This window comes from Pelobates fuscus, chromosome 6, assembly GCF_036172605.1.
Source record: "Pelobates fuscus isolate aPelFus1 chromosome 6, aPelFus1.pri, whole genome shotgun sequence".
Lineage (NCBI taxonomy): Eukaryota > Metazoa > Chordata > Amphibia > Anura > Pelobatidae > Pelobates > Pelobates fuscus.
The window spans coordinates 291,826,892-291,845,078 of record NC_086322.1 but is presented as its reverse complement, the minus strand read 5'-3'; the positions used below and the strand labels follow the sequence as shown (position 1 = coordinate 291,845,078).

The 18,187-nt window shown below is 39.6% G+C and overlaps 1 protein-coding gene across 4 annotated transcripts in view; it reads right to left on the bottom strand.

Annotated features, from left to right (window-relative positions):
- SULF2 (sulfatase 2) overlaps positions 1-18,187 on the bottom strand; it is a 268,821-nt gene that overhangs the window by 30,828 nt on the left and 219,806 nt on the right. For all 4 annotated transcript variants that reach the window (XM_063459445.1, XM_063459448.1, XM_063459446.1 and 1 more), the window contains 3 exons: positions 6,162-6,312; positions 1,850-2,025; positions 1,119-1,247 (listed from right to left, as the gene is read on the bottom strand). In XM_063459445.1, coding sequence (XP_063315515.1) covers positions 1,119-1,247; positions 1,850-2,025; positions 6,162-6,312 — 456 coding nt within the window. The remainder of the gene's footprint in view (positions 1-1,118; positions 1,248-1,849; positions 2,026-6,161; positions 6,313-18,187) is intronic.

The following is an 18,187-nucleotide window of genomic DNA, read 5'->3' as shown; positions in this document are numbered from 1 at the left end:
TTCTTTGGGGACAATGGCGGTTTGGTGGGCTTTCTGTGACTGGGAGGGACAGAGGCGGGATGCTTTCCTGCTCTGGGACTCCCAGGTACAGAGGCTCATGGGATACAGACCCCCCTTCCACGGGAAGTGGGAAACCCTGCATTTGGGTGATGGGAACTAGGGACAAGAGTTCCTGTCACACGCAAAGGCCCCTGGGAAGCGGAGGACCCTGGGAGGGGACACTGAGTGGCGGGAACAAGGGACAAAGGGACTGGGGTTCCGGTTCCATTATACAACCCCGGGAGGGGACATTGTCTGTATGAGTGATCCATCCCTTGCATGGGGAAAGTATAAAGCCAAATGTGGCCATAAAGTGGTTGTTGTACCCCTGGAACTGTGTGTCGTCCAGTTACTGGGGGAAATGGGTCTCTTCTTTCATTAATAGCGGGGGGTAATCAGCCGGGTTACCCAGGGCTCGCTACAACATCAATAAGACATAATTTTGACGGATTGAAATAGAACAACGAGACAAAACTGCTCTTATATACATACACACGCATATAGATTTATATTGTTTTAGGACTCTATCATATGCTTAAAAATGAAGAAACTTTTCTTCTGCTCAATATTTCAAATCTAGTTCGCAAACTGCTGCCTTTTTCTTTTGAATTTGTATTTATTCCTGCCAAGTTTCCTATCATTTGACAGAGCACAGTGTAAATATTGAGGTTGTATGATTAGCACTTTTTATAGTCTAGATATGGACATGCTGTGTTCTCTGGAAGAAAAACATGTCGGTACCTTACATCATAGGATTTCATAGACAAAATATATTCTTATTTTGTCCAATTTAGACAGTTATACTAGTTTATCATCAAAAACAACTTGGCTTTCAGAATCCCTACAGTAGATTGTAATCGAATTAAAGGACATTTAGATTTAAAGGAAAGTTCTTATTTTTTATTATTATATACAACAACTACATGTTTAGCGCTCCAACGGGTTAGTGAGGTTACCGTGGTTTTATTTTCGAAGCCAAAAAGTGGAAAATGTAAGAAGTCGTTATATTTTGTTGCAATGTTTATTAACATACGTAATGTTCTGTTGCAAGCATCTGACTAGACATCACATTTCCCTACCTATTGACAGGTCGTTCTGTGTCCAGAAGTTTCAGAATAGATTTTCCGTCCATATCAGGGGGGATGTCCAGGCCTGCGATGTCCAGGATAGTGGGAGCCAGGTCGATGTTCAGAACAATGTGAGGATTTCTAAAGGTCGATAGAAAGTGTTCAGTTTTGTTAGTAAAACAATGCACTCCTATAAAACTGTTCTATATAAAATACAATTTCAGAGAAAGAAATATGGAATTCTTTGTTGGAAGCACCATAACAATGGTGATTTAAGCCGTAAGATGGTTGCACATCACGTCAGCTGTAGTTCCTTAGATGTTGTCCAATCGTTTTTTGTGATGTTCTTACAGCGAACTTTAAAGGAACACTATAGTCACCTAAACAACTTTAGCTTAATGAAGCAGTTTTAGTGTATAGATCGTGCTTCTCATGTTTCACTGCTCAATTTACTGCCATTTAGGAGTTAAATCACTTTGTTTCTGTTTATGCTGGCTAAACCTTATGGCAATTGTAGCTCAAGCCTCTGCAAAGCCCAGTTTAGTGTTTACTGGCATAGACAGCTAGAATCATTTATATTGAACATTTGATCTATACATTTGCTAATGCAAGGCACTAATCAAATTGCATTATCTATAAATTGCTGCTATTGGGATTTCATAATTTCTTCCCCCCAAAGCATATAGAATATTTTTTCCCCCCCAAAGAGATAGCATTATAGGTTATATGACAAACACACTTACAGAGAACCTGCATCCACGTTTGGTCCACGAATGTAGAACGGAACACGTATGTCAAACTCATAAGGCATGGACTTCCCTTTCACCAGGCCAAATTGGCCAATGTGGTATCCATGATCAGCCGTGTATATGATGTACGTGTTCTGCAGTTCTCCCGTTTCCACCAACATGTTGTAAATCTAGAAGAAGCATAATGTGAACATATTTTGTGTAGCTGCTAAGACAGACAGGCCTAGGTTATTCTAGCTACATATAAGAAATACCTTCTCATTGACAACTAAACTACGGCCATTAATATCACAGTCAAAGATCAAGGCAACTTGATGTAACAGGAGAACTGGACAAGAGTAACCTAAAATTTATCTACATGCTTGCAAAATCACTAGCAAATGTACAGATCTGACGTTACACGTCCCTTATCATGGCTAGTAAATGTCGGGATGGCAACTAGTATTACTTTGCTTAGATAGTAACTTCACTTGTGGCTTTTATGAAAAACAATCATTAGCGTTGGGTCTAACCGGGTTTCAAGCCTTCAGCAGGAATCGGACAACAGTGGTAGACATGATTGCAGTAGGTTTAAATAATTTAAAACCACTAATGAAGCCATTAGCACTTGCTTTCTCGTTGCCTTCGTCTACGTTTTTTCATGAATAATTTCACTTGTGATTGTGTCTACCGTAGATACAATCACAAAACTCATGGAATATACACAAAGTTTCATATACAGCTGTGGAAGCAGCGGAGGTGACAAACAATATATTTTTGGACACTCAGAGTTGTTGATGATGCAAAAAATGTGTTCAACAAAAACCATCAATGTTAGGGGGATTTTTTTTTTTTTAAACTTTTTAATACACTATAACTGGGGGTTTCAACTAAGGCACAGAGAGCCTCTTAAAGTTTATTGTAATTAAAGAAAGATATTTATACTTCTTCATGGACCTCTACCCAACGGAGTGAAAGCATTTTAGAAAGGTTCTTAAGGTAATCTTGTATTTATTGGGTGTTTCTGACTGCAACAAACGTATAGCTACCTGTAATCTGTATCACCGATCTTCATAACACACAAACCTATATGTCTTAGAATGTCTATAATATTTGATATATTTTATAATGCCATTCTTAGTGTTCCTAGAAATACAGTTATATAGGTAAAACGACTAAAAGACTACATAAGCCTTGACTGATGACAAAACGACTATATTATGACTTGCCTTCATAATGGAGGTGATTTATTTCACTCTCACTTATGGAGAAGTGAGATTCAATTTTTTAAAATGTTTTAATATCATTTTAATTGGTAATTTTATCAGCTGAACAACATTTTCCTAATTAACCTGAATGGCTCAATAGCTTGCTTTCACACAAGGGATGCATTAGATATGTTATACATGCATTAGATATGTTACAATGCAGCTTGACATTATAATTTATCTTAGTTGTTTTATAAAGTGTTGGACAAATGGAAGTGAAAGGCCACACAAAGAAGTCGTGAGATAGGAATGGACACAAAATATTTGAAAAAAGGAGGATTTGAGGGGGATTATTACATCATTCAATCACACGTTTTCTGTCCTCGGAAGATACGTATTGTGGGAAAAGATCCATACAATACCACAACATGGAATAATGTTAAACTGTCTGGCTTTAAAAATGTTATCCTTATTGTAATTCTATTAAAGAATTGAAACATTTTAACTTGCAATTCTATTAAACCACTTTAACATTCTAACAAACCTGGATGTATTGTGATAAGACACACCGCATCTCGATTTCTCTGCATATACTGGGAGTTTATCAGCTTCATGGGTTACTCGAACACTCATTGATCTTAAGCGGTCATGGTGCATGGAGTCTGTATGTACAGTGTTTCGCTTGGAAATGCTGCACATACACAGATTAATTCCACTTACGGCAGTGGGCTGGCTAAAGTCGATTCTGTGCAAAATTGCCATCTGATGCCAACAGGCACAGCGGCATCCTCTGAATGCTGCCCCTGTCCGCCCCTCAGTCTTTTTTCCCTGACCTCTCTCCCACGAGGGGGAATGTAGTCAGCCAAAGAGAATTGGGATGATAGGAGAACTTTGACTTGGCGATGGAACGGAGGTGAGTGTTAGCGTTTATTTATTTTAACTTTTTCTTAACTCGTTGGAAGGCTTACTGTAATCAAAAACAGTGTTTTAAGAAAACACTGTTGTTTGGTTTGAGTAATTAAACAAATCCTAGATTCTGATTGGCTGCAAGATTATATTAGCAACACTCTTTGCACAGTCCGACTGTATCTAGAAGAGGGTTTAAAACGTACAATAAAATAAAGGCAAAGTTTCTGGCGTTTATTAAAAAAATATATAAAGATCCCTAAATGATAATTACAATAAATTGAATAAGCTAATCTAGCCAAGTCGATTTATGTTATATTTTATGTTACGAAAAACCGCAGCGTGATTCTTTAAGCTTCTGAAGATACAGTATGAGTTTTAAATAATAATAAAAAAAATAATAATGAAATGTATAATGCTGAACAGGCAAGAATAGATCATTCAGATGAAGATTTAACAAGCATGACGTTCAAAATCTAGGTTTATAATGCACTGGCTTTAAAAGAATGTTTCCAATATATTAATAAGAGTAGGGAATTTACTGTGGTGGAAAAGTGCAGTACGTCAGCATGGTATGAGAGAATGCTTTTTATTAACTCTGAAAATAAAAACAGTAAATTGTCCACTTAGACATTAAAGAAACATTGGTGTGGAACTAAAAAAAGAATTAAATTGCTTGTGGAGTGGTCGGTGAGAAATTTTATAATTTAGTGGAATGAAAATATATTTAAAGCAAAATCTCGCTACTTAAGCAGAAAAATAAAATTGCAGGAAATAAAACAAAAAAACGTATTATTAGAAGAGGCTGCATGATCTGCCCACAGTGGATAGATCTGCGTCTTTTTAAATTACATCTGAGCCAGACTAGATGGAAAAGAGATGAACACTCAAGATACCCCGCAGGCGGGTTAACAGATCAAATTTAACTCACTGCAGCTACACGCAGATTTTAAAGTACCAGGAAGCACAGTTTCTCTGGTTTGTGAGTGATGTCAGGTCAGCACTTATCTTAGACCAAAAAAGTAGAAGACACAGTCAACACTCACAGGTGCTGATTGTGTGTTTTATTGGATGGTCAGCCACCCAAAAAACGGGACAATTCGGCTCTATAGAGCCTTAATCATGCACTTATTTTAGACCAGTCTGCAGTGATAAGCTGGAAGAAAAGTTTCTACAAATATACAGTGGAAATAAAAAGTAACTATCATAAAAAAAGGCAAGGTGATAAAGAGAACAGAGTCTCACTAATGCATCGTGAGATCTTTACTGAGGAATACGTCAGAGATCTAATGCAGTATAGAGGTACACACTCTTGCAGATGTCTAAATGTGCGTCCGCACACACTCCCACATGTCCTGATGCCATAGGAGACTGAGCACCGTACATTATATGGGTGTTTCAAGGAAAAATTTAATTTAGGGATATTGGGGTCCAGTTCTCTTATGTTCTTGCCAATGCTATGTTCTAGAAAACAAACAGCACCTAGCTCTTGCGTGCAGCATCTTAAAAAAAAAAAAAAATAATAATAAAAAAAAATATATATATATATATTTATTTTTTTTAAGTCTGGAATGATTTAACGTATAATCCCCATGCTGTGTTTAAAGTGGTGAAATCCTCCCTGGCTCATGCAGGGCCGTCATAAATTAAAACACGGACACTCCAGGTCCACATCAGGATTTCCCACCGCCGGACGTTCCGAGCAATGCCAGCCCAACAGGTACAAACGGATTTCTGTAGGAAGGGGACTGGTCATGCGCAGATATGGGAATAACAACGTCCCCTTTGAGGAAGCAATCAGGGCTACTCACTAAATTGAGAATTGCCAGGAATTCAACATGAATTTTAAAATTTAGTCCAAAACAGTTAATTTGGGAAAAAACCCTAAGTAAATTCTGTTTCAGTTTAGCTATCTTGGTTTACATTTGAAATATAATTTGAATTCCTGCTATTTTGGTTTACATTTGAAATTCAATTTGAATTCCTGCCAATTCTTACTTTAGTGAATAACTATGTGGTTTCTCAGTTCAAATTTTATCACAAGTTTTTATAGGAGTTTTTACATTATTTACTTATTTTGGCATTTCTAAAACTTGGTTTATTGAACATCTAGTGAACATTTTTCACTGATCAAGCCATACATTAATGACATAAGCAAAACACGTGACTTGTAAAACCTTAGTTTTGAAAAATAATCTTTTTCCGGGACTCACCGTTTCCACTGAGGTGTCCACAGACATCAGGGTCTGGAGACGCCTCCTTTGCAGCATGTTGGTGAATTCCATGTGGATTGGCTTCATGGCGCCTGTGTACCTCATTATCCAATGTTTGTCTGGGTTGGGAGCGTAGTTGTAACTCGGCGTGCTGGGAACACAAGTATTGCGTTACATTGGTTACAAAAGAAAACAAAATCATTTCAATAAACGGTTATAGAGAGACAGAGCATTTCTGGCAAGAGATCATAACACCTGATTTGGAACAAACAATTGGGTTTTAATGCTATTGCTGTGAGTTCACAATGCATGGACAGCCCCAGGCTTAAAAGTTTGCAATAAATTATTTACTATAGCAGCACTGCCTTCCGAAGTTCAGTGGTGATCCTCAGGCACTGGCAGGAGGCCAGTGGAGGTGTTTAGTGCAATCCATTTTGTTCTACATTACATCACAGTTGAAGAATGGGTCACAGTGGTAATTGTAAAATTGAAGAATGAATTGACAAGCTAATGAACATAAATGGGGCCCTGCAAAAAAAACAATTTTACAGGGTATGGAAAAGACATTCAAATCTGTCATCACAAGGACACTCCGGGTTCTAAAATTCCAGAATTCTCATGGAGCATCATATCAGCATTCTTTAAGCATTGTACGAAGATGAACACTAACGCTACATTCTCCTTTGTCTCTTCCCATTGCCTTTAGTTCCAAAAGGAAGTATGAAAACACCTAGGTGGACCTGCAGAGAGTGTGTCCAGGTCATAGCAGAGATTGTATGGTTGCTTACAGTGATTGGGGCATTGGGTTTTATCTCTGAAACTATTTTATTGAAAGCTTGAGTTGGTTCCCTCTTAATAGACTTACACCCATAGAGGTTACACCCATTCTATTAGCGCTGCATGCACTCAAAACTACTGTCTATTATCAATGGGACCAGCCAGACTTGGTCGTGAGACAGACAATAATGCACAGTGTCAAACAAAGCCTCCATGTGCAGACTGATGCATTTGGTTATGCCGGGTACTCGTCACCTCCATATTCTACTGGATTACCACTATTGGAAAAAAAGGACAGGACAGGTAAAAAAAAAAAAATGAAAGGCTGTTGGATCTGACCCAATTTCAGTAACGGATCTCCTTTTCATACAAATCACATCCACTTGCCTTAAGACTTTCAGCTCTTGTGGTTTGTAAATCATCCTCGGAACACGATCTACAGACCAGCAGATCATTTATTTCTGTGTGGTTTCATTTCGGTAACTTCATCTCCATTCTCAGTCAGCAACCCTATTTATTGAACTGACAGAAGTCTAGATACAATGTAACCCATGACAGACCGGCCTGAAAATGCTTTTACATAACCTTGGCCATTCGAGACGTTTTCCACAGACTGAAACTTGACTGGAGTAAAGAAAAATGTTTGAATTAACAAATGTATGATTGAGTAATGTGTAGCTGACATCATCGGCGAGCAAGGCGTTAAATTAGCCTTCTAAAGAGAGAGCAGAGGGCTTTTTAATTCTACAGATTTACCAAGGAGGTGATTTCTGGAATTGGCAGTTATTTCTCTTTAAAGTGGGACTGAATCCAGATTACCGAGGTGAGACCTCGATGGCTGCCAAAAACAAGACGGCATTAAGGGGATCATGCCAAAAATGTCCTTTAGGTGTATAAAAGGCTTTTTCATTTGATTTACGTGGAGTTGACACTGGAAGGAATTACATTCTCTCCAGACTGAAAGCCAGCGCCCCGACCATTTAATTAAAGGCAGTGCAAATTGGGTCATTAGCACCAAGTGTGGGTCAGCTCCAAAATTATGCAAATTATTAATCTTAGACTTAAGGAAACACTCAAAGGCAAAAAACACCCAAGAAACCCAAGGACCAGTTTTGGAAACATACAATAAACAAAAAAAAAAAAGCTTGATTGTGGCAATTACTTAATTAGGTATATATTTATTTTTCCTTTATAAAAAAATAAATCTGAATTTTAAAAATAAAATACAAGTTAAACACACACACACCATGTTAGTTAGGGTACAGTTCAGGTTTGTCTGTATTTTATTAATCTTTATTTTTTTTTTCCTTTTCAATATTGCTTTTGCTCTATAAAAGCAGATTTTTAGGAGTTTTAGGAGTTATAGTTCAGCTGTTAGCAGGCAACTAAACTAACTGATGGGCCCATAAAGCACTGATCTGCATGTATTTATGGTATAAGCAATTCACTGCTTTAGAAGGTTCAGTGAGCATCGGGATTGGCCATTTCACGTCCTGGACAGACCTCCCTGCAAAAAACAGCAAATGTGAAAACTCCAAATGTGAGTATATATATTTTGTGATTTTCATGTATTGCTATTGCATATGCAATGTTACTGTAATATCTATGGTTCAACGCCAGTCTGATGTGTCCCTTTAAACTCTATGCTCCATAACTAGTGTTGTCGCGAACCCGAAATTTTCGGTTCGCGAACGGCGAACGCGAACTTCCTCAAATGTTCGCGAACCGGCGAACCGCCATTGACTTCAATGGGCAGGCGAATTTTAAAACCAACAGGGACTCTTTCTGGCCACAAAAGTGATGGAAAAGTTGTTTCAAGGGGACTAACACCTGGACTGTGGCATGCCGGAGGGGGATCCATGGCAAAACTCCCATGGAAAATTACACAGTTGATGCAGAGTCTGCTTTTAATCCATAAAGGGCAGAAATCACCTAACATTCCTAAATTGTTTGGAATAACGTGCTTTAAAACATCAGGTATGATGTAGTATCGATCAGGTAGTGTAAGGGTTACGCCCGCTTCACAGTGACAGACCAAACTCCCCGTTTAACGCACCGCAAACAGTCCTCTATATACAGAGTAAACATGGCTCCTCTCTATATACCGTGTAACATGGTTCCCTCTATATACAGTGTAAACATGGCTCCCCTCTATATACAGTGTAAACATGGCTCCTCTCTATATACAGAGTAACATGGCTCCCCTCTATATAGGGGCGTACCTGGAGCATTTGGCACCCGGGGCGGATCCTTTATTTGGCACCCCCCTCCCCAACTTTGAAATGTAAAATAGCTGCAATCTTTTTTTAAATGTATGTTTATGCAGTGTGTGTATAGTGTGTAAAGTGTGTGTATATTGTGTGTATAGTGTGTGCAGTGTGTATAGTGAGTGTGTATAGTGTGTACAGTGTGTGTATAGTGAGTGTGTATAGTGTGTGTGTATAGTGTGTGCAGTGTGTGTATAGAGTGTGTATAGTGTGTGTATGCAGTGTGTGCAGTGTGTATGTAGTGTGTGTGTATAGTGTGTGCATAGTGTATGCAGTGTGTGCATAGTGTGTACAGTGTGTGTGTGTGTAGTGTGTGTATAGTGTGTATAGTGTGTGCAGTGTGTGTATAGTGTGTATGCAGTGTGTGTATAGTGTGTATGCAGTGTGTGTATAGTGTGTATGCAGTGTGTGTATAGTGTATGCAGTGTGTGTATAGTGTGTGCAGTGTGTGTATAGTTAGTGCAGTGTGTGTATAGTGTATGCAGTGTGTGTAGAGTGTGTATAGTGTATGCAGTGTGTGTAGAGTGTGTATAGTGTATGCAGTGTGTGTATAGTGTGTATAGTGTATGCAGTGTGTGTATAGTGTGTATAGTGTATGCAGTGTGTGTATAGTGTGTGTATAGAGTGTGCAGTGTGTATAGTGTGTGCAGTGTGTATGCAGTGTGTGTAGTGTGTGTATGCAGTGTGTGTAGTGTGTGTGTGCAGTGTGTACAGTGTGTGTGTATATTGTGTGTATAGTGTGTGTATATTGTGTGTAGTGTGTGTATAGTGTGTGCAGTGTGTGTATAGTGTGTGCAGTGTGTGTATAGTGTATGCAGTGTGTGTATAGTGTATGCAGTGTGTGTAGTGTGTGTATAGTGTGTGCAGTGTGTGTATAGTGTATGCAGTGTGTGTATAGTGTATGCAGTGTGTGTATAGTGTATGCAGTGTGTGTCCCCAAGCCCCTAGTCACACAGCCAAATAAAAAAGCCCCTACCTACCCCCCTCACCCTAAAAAATAGTGAAGGGGGAATAAAATTACTACCCTGTAAAGTAAAATTCAACTTCCTATTCAACGTCTTCTTCTTCTAAAATCATTTTTTTAGCCCCAAAAAAGGCCAAATAAAAAGCCATCATACCCGTCGAACTTAAAAATAAAATAAAAAACCCGAGCACAAAAAAAAAATTAATCCATCTTCACCCATGGAGGGCTCCGTGTCAGTGTTTATCAGGGATCCTTAGGATAGGTGTCAATCCATATCTGCCAAGTGACCCTATGTAGGGGGAACAGTCCCTATTCTGCTCTGTGTCAGTGTCTGGAGGGAGTATCTGCAGTAACACAGAGTGTCTGGGGGAGTATCTGCAGTAACACAGGGTGTCTGGAGGCAGTATCTGCAGTATCTGCAGTAACACAGAGTGTCTGGGGGTAGTATCTACTTGTAACATTTATATGCACTAAAAAAATAAAAAAAATAAATAGAAAAAAACAAATCAAATGGTTGCAGCTTCCGAATTAATCTAAAATGGATGCTGTCCAGTAGGTGGGAGGGTCTGCTAGGGAGGGTGTGCTGCTGATTGGCTGTAATGTGTCTGCTGACTGTGAGGTACAGGGTCAAAGTTTACTCAATGATGACGAATAGGTCGGCGGACCGAACACCGCATGTGTTCGCCCGCGGTGGCGGACGCGAACATGCTATGTTCGCCGGGAACTATTCGCCGGCGAACAGTTCGGTACATCACTATCCATAACCACTACAGCTCACTCAGTGGCTATAAAGCACAAAAACCTGTGGGTTGGTTTAGTGCTCTCTGTCCAATGCCACACACTATTAGACTAAAGACTAACTAGACTAACGTTAGTCTAAATATTATTACTAATATTTATTTTTATAATAGGCGGCTGCTTTAAGAATATTAATAATAAAAAACACATTAATTTCCTCCAGGCCTGTTTACCACATCTGGGGTTTCAGCCCAGAAAACGCCCCACTCTAGTAACACCCACGTGTGGAACAGTCTCAACTTGGTACCCCTGTCCTGGGTCTCCTCTTCCAAAATTGCTGCTCAATTGCATCAAACTGCATAGGGTCCCCAATTCAAGCCATCATAGGCAAGCTCCCCTTACAGCTCAATCCATGATCTTTCTCCCTCTCACATGCTAAATTGTATAAAATAGAAAAACTTCAATTCAGTTACAATTTATGTTCCTGCTAATAGCACATTTGATTGCCTGTCATTCATATTCTGTACTTTTTGAGAAGACTTACGACAAATTACCTGGGTGTAAGTGGGAGAAGTCTGAATTGTTATGGGGCAGAGAACCAATCAGTATATTCAGGGCAGTCTTTAACATGGGGCAAAAGGGGCAGCTGGCCCGGGCCCAGTCAGTCTTAGGGGGCCCAAAGCAGCTGCCCCTTTAGCCCTCCGGCTGCCGTGGTGCGTGCGGCCACGTGGAACTACCACCGTGGGCCGCGCGATGTGGAGGCTCATCGGGTGGCCAGTGCTCTAAGGGCCCCCCGATGGCGATGGATTTTCAGGCGCCCGGCCGCTTTAAGAGCAAGACCGGGCAACCTGTGATGATGTCAGGATGCTGGGAGGAAGTGACAGCCGGTCACTTCCTCCCAGCATTCACGAGCACCGCGTGGGAGGAGGAGAAGAAAAGGAGGGAGTCAGAGTGGGAGCTCTGACTCCCATCAGCCTGAGCCTGCCTCCTGCACTAAAAAGGTAGGAAACACATAAAAAACGTGCATTTATGCATGTGTCTGTTTGTATGTATTTGTCTGTCTGTGTCTGTCTTTATGTATGTATGTCTGTTTGTATGCATGTGTGTATCTGTTTGCATCTGTATGTATGCATGTGTGTATCTGTGTATTTCTGTATCTACATGTCTCTATGTGACCCTGTGTATCAGTATGTGTTTCTGTGTGTCCGTATGTGTGTCTTTGTATATATGTGTCTCTGTGTCTGTTTGTATCTGTGTGTGTATTTATTATTATGTGTATTGGTGTGTATGTGTGTATGTGTGTCTACATGTCTTTGTATCTGCATGTGTGTCTGTGTTTGTATCTGTGTGAGTGTCATTCTGTTTACTTGAATGTGTATCATTCTGTGTGTATGTGTAGCTGCATGTGTGTCTGTATTTGTATGTGTCAGTGTCTGTATCTGTGTATCTGCATGTGAGTCCGTGTATGTATCTGTATGTTATTGTGTGTATCTGCATGTATGCCAGTGTGTTTGTTTGCGTGTTAGTGTTTCTGTTTATCTGCCTGTTTGTCAGTGAGTGTATCTGTGCATCAGTGTATGTAGGTGTGTCAGTGTGTATCTCCATGTGTGTCTGTGTATCTCTCTATGTATGTCTGTACCTGTGTATGTCTGCATCTCTATGTATGTCAGTGTTTGCATCTGTATGTGTGTTAGTGTGTGTATTTTGTCTCCGTAAGAAATGAGAGGGCTAAGTGTGTGTTTTTTTTGTGTGGACGTTGATGGCGTGATTGCATGCTAGGAAGGGGAAGGGCTAGGTCAAGGGTCAAATACCCACCCAGGGTCCAATCAGTATTACAGACAGCCCTAAGTATATTATGTATGATAGGATTCATTTTTAATTTATCAATATATTTTCGATAATCTATTTTAGAAGCCAAAGAGCATTAAACACAAGCACACAATTCAAGTAAGAAAAGTGGTTGTGCTGTGAAATCCTATTAAATGTGGTACATTAAAAACACTGTATATATTACATATATATAATTTTGTTTCTATATGCCATATACAAGGTCCTTCAGGACTGTAATCATCAGTAAGAATTTGATAACAGGCTCGTTATAACATTATTTTTTTTAAGTAAGTAAGCTGCCAAAAGAAGAATAGCTAAGAAATGTAATTAGCTTTTTTTCCCATTAAAATTTAAATCACATTCTAAATCCACGTTCATAAACAGTCTGCTAAAAGATGTTTGATTCAATTAGCCGAAATCGTAATAATCACAGGCACATAAAATATACAGCGTTATAGCTACATTGTAACAAGGCCGCCTCAATCACCGAGGGTATGCACGGAATTCTCCCCAACACTTTTATTTAACACAGAAAACTAGATATTTATAGGGCACCGATCACTGGTACACAAATGTTTTCCAGTTACTTCCCTACCGTGATAAGCAATTAGCTTTTATTATTCCCACAGTTTTATTGATTTTCATTACGGTGTTCAGACACTATTACTGCACAGTAAATGTAGTGAATCCACCACTTTAACTAAACATTTAATTTAATCCTATTGTAAAACTTGACATTCATTTTTAATGTCTCTGTTCGAGTTGCACCTGCTCAAATGACAAATTTGTCCCGAAATATTTAAACAAGGTCAATGGGATGACTTTTACAGCTAGGTGCCAACTTCACAGTCATTTTGAACAGGACACTTCATTTAGTCTTATCTGTTTGTCAGCAAGGCCCGGAGCCTGCTATAGAGTGTTCGTGGGGAAAACAAATGTTCTGTTTCTTGCAACAGGAAAAACAGATTTAATGAGTTCAGAGCAGACCACAGGATATTAGATGTAGAGAAACAATTACACGGCCTAGAAATCTTACTTAAAGACCTTAAAATATACGCCGGTTTCCTGGGAAAAAGCTGCACTTACTAAATTAGTAAGACGTGACAATTTTTGGTATTCACACAAGGTTTCAATATATCTATGTCATCATTAAACTAGAAAAATAACAGGTTACAATGACAATACAAATGTTAGTAAGCCACCAATGACCTCAAAAGGATCCAGTTTTTGGTCTTGCGAGTTTCCTCCGTCACATCATTCGGAGTTATAGGTCAACTTAGAGTCCACTGTCTAAGACAAATATGCCCGAAAAGTAGATCTTCAGATGCTGTAGAGCAGGTTAGGCAGCCTTTTATGCTCCAGATGTAGTGGACTTCAATTCCCCTGAAGCTTCACCATCAGTATAGCTGTAAGAGCATTAAGGAAGATGTAGTCCACAACATCTGGAGTGCCGATGGTTGTCTAGCCCTGTTGTAGAGCTTGAACTCCTATGACACTTTGTCAGACTTTTGAATAAAAATATCTGGGATTTATCTTTAGAGCACCACCCAATTTAACAGTCCCCAAAGATTTCAACCATTGGCATTTGACTCCACTATAACTAGCACCCACTACTGGATTCTAGTACAATAGGCTTATCCCATAACGTTCTGGAATTGACGGGCTCTCTTGTAGTAGAATCAATTAATTTTACAAACTTCCCTGGATAGGTTCCAAACACTCTACCCATTGTCCAGTTTGAACCATGCCCCCAAAAAACGAGGATGGCTGGATGCGGAGAAGGCCTTCGACAGGCTTAATTAGAACTACATGGAACAAGTGCTCCATAAGTTTGGCTTTGCCTGACCATTCATTTCTGAAGTGCTGGCCCTATAAAACTCACCAAAAGCATGAGTGGCAAATGCAAGATTCTTCTCTGCCCCATTCTCCATAACAAACAGCTCTAGACAGGGCTGCCCACTATCACCTCTGTTTATCCTTTCCCTCGAACCCCTGGCATACAAGATCAAAGACCACCCTGACATTACAGTCATAGAAGTAGATAAGGAATTTTGCCCCTCCATGTTCGCTGATGACATTCTGCTTACACTGAGCAACCAACGTTCCTCGGTACCAGCGCTACTGATCCTTCTACATGACTATGGCTCCCTATCTTTTTAAAAACTTAACCAGACCAAAACCCAAGCCCTGCAGATATGGCTGACCACACGAGAGACACAAAATCTCTGTCAACATTTCCAAACCTCTGCGTCCAAAGTGAACACACATGTTCCCAACCACAAGCATTTTTATACGTAAATGGGATCATCTACACTCACAACATGGGGGAAAACAGAGGGGACCATGATGCACATCTGGTGTGATTGCCAAGATATTAGACCCCTGTGGGGCATGGTGCATGACCTATTTATCAAGCTATCCGTCGAACAAGTACCATTAGGCGTGCATACATGTTTAGTTCTCCTCTTCCCACCTAAGTTACCTAAAGCCTCTAAACAAGTAGTGGCCTTGATTATATTGGCAGCCAGAAACCTAATTGCACTCCATTGGAAGCAACAAAAGTGCCCCTCTAGAATGCAACTCACAGACAAAATCAATCAGTTCCACACTTATGAATGCATGTCGATAGAATCCCCTACCAGGGCTCAGGCATTCCGAGATACCTGGCAATCGTGGACAGATCTGATCGCCAGTCAAGCTGACGAACCAGAAGTGATTCTGCAAAAAAAAATAAAAAAAAATTAAATGTGGTTCTGTGCCCTTAAAGCGAACCAATTGTCTGCCACGCAGAATTGTCTCAATCCACAGAGCAGCGGGGTCTCAGTTAGGGAGCACCAATCCCACCAAACAGGCACAACGATATTAACGCACACAGCATTTCTAAACATAGGGCTAGATGCACTACCCCTTCACAAACCACAGACGCCCATGTGACTCAAATGTTATATGAGATATGAACTGGTCCCCTTCACCCTTCCCTGTTTTCACTTCTGTACCCTCACCTGTTCCTGCAAGCTGAATATGTACCGCGATATGTTTATATTGTACAAATGACACTGCCAATTGTATTGCAGGACCTGTATCCCCACCCTTCCCTTTTATTTTCTGTACCCCAATATTCTGTTTGACCGCATTCAATTCAAATTCAAAAAAGTGAATTAAAAAAATAAAAATGGCCAAAAACATATCGAACAAATTCTGAATGAAATGCAGTTTACTGGCAACTCTTATGTCTTTCCATAGTAGCAGGTCAAAGCCAAACCATGCTGTGCTTATGGCTTCCCTTCTTCTATATTACTAGAATTGTTCTTCTTTCTTTCATCTTCATCTTCTTGAAAGAAAAATAGCTCTTTAACTTCCCATACCTTCCTTTTCAGTCATGGGGTTCAGCTCTCTACCAAAAGCCGAAGTTAAATTTAAAATTAATTCAGCCTCTTCCTAGGGCCTGGGATTACCTCTAAGTGAATTCCAAAATTTGGTAAAATATATATATGTATTTTTTTAAAAAAACAATCCCCTTTACTTTTATCGCTTTACAAGGAGTGTGGGTAAAGATATGGATAAACGTAAACCTTGCTACATTTTATAGAGGTTTGCTATATCTAAAATGGGTTTCAAAAGCTTTGTGCAGTAAAATAAATATGAAAATGAAACATCAGTATTGTGATTATTAATTTGAATTGACTGCTTCATTCCTCAAAATATCGTTTTGGCAATTGCAATTGGATTCCGATTTAATATAAAAAGTATATTAAATCGGAATCCAATGGTCGAATTCGATTGCTCACCAACTTTAGCTAAGACCCACCGGAAATCCTGACTTGAGTCAATGTCCCTCGTGCGTAGATGTGAAACTAATGGGGTGTCATGTTTTTAAAGAGATACACTGGGGATACGACATGCAAAATATCCCAGACTGGCATCGCCTACAGTTAATCTCCCGAAAAAACACCAGATAATCCCTCACTTATGTTCATCTTGGAAACGTATTGGGATCAGCTGCAGTATGTGCAGGTTTAATGAGACATCACAAAATGAGAGAAAATGGCAATTACTGAAAAGGATATATTAATGTGACACAAACATAAAAAAAATAATAATAATCATACCTATAATACATACATATTTCTATCACATTATACATAATATGTATAGACACACACATACAATACTCATAGACCACTGACGAAACATTTACATAAAACAAACACTATTATATACACACAAAAATTACTCCATAGATTCTAGCATAGAACAGTTAAAAACAAATATACAGGGAGTGCAGAATTATTAGGGAAGTTGTATTTTTGAGGATTAATTTTATTATTGAACAACAACCATGTTCTCAATGAACCCAAAAAACTCATTAATATCAAAGCTGAATATTTTTGGAAGTAGTTTTTAGTTTGTTTTTAGTTATAGCTATTTTAGGGGGATATCTGTGTGTGCAGGTGACTATTGCTGTGCATAATTATTAGGCAACTTAACAAAAAACAAATATATACCCATTTCAATTATTTATTTTTACCAGTGAAACCAATATAACATCTCAACATTCACAAATATACATTTCTGACATTCAAAAACATAACAAAAACAAATCAGTGACCAATATAGCCACCTTTCTTTGCAAGGACACTCAAAAGCCTGCCATCCATGGATTCTGTCAGTGTTTTGATCTGTTCACCATCAACATTGCGTGCAGCAGCAACCACATCCTCCCAGACACTGTTCAGAGAGATGTACTGTTTTCCCTCCTTGTAAATCTCACATTTGATGATGGACCACAGGTTCTCAATGGGGTTCAGATCAGGTGAACAAGGAGGCCATGTCATTAGATTTTCTTCTTTTATAACCTTTCTTGCCAGCCACGCTGTGGAGTACTTGGACGCGTGTGATGGAGCATTGTCCTGCATGAAAATCATGTTTTTCTTGAAGGATGCAGACTTCTTCCTGTACCACTGCTTGAAGAAGGTGTCTTCCAGAAACTGGGAGTTGAGCTTGACTCCATCCTCAACCCGAAAAGGCCCCACAAGCTCATCTTTGATGATACCAGCCCAAACCAGTACTCCACCTCCACCTTGCTGGCGTCTGAGTCGGACTGGAGCTCTCTGCCCTTTACCAATCCATCCATCTGGCCCATCAAGACTCACTCTCATTTCATCAGTCCATAAAACCTTAGAAAAATCAGTCTTGAGATATTTCTTGGCCCAGTCTTGACGTTTCAGCTTGTGTGTCTTGTTCCGTGGTGGTCGTCTTTCAGCCTTTCTTACCTTGGCCATGTCTCTGAGTATTGCACACCTTGTGCTTTTGGGCACTCCAGTGATGTTGCAGCTCTGAAATATGGCCAAACTGGTGGCAAGTGGCATCTTGGCAGCTGCACGCTTGACTTTTCTCAGTTCATGGGCAGTTATTTTGCGCCTTGGTTTCTCCACACGCTTCTTGCGACC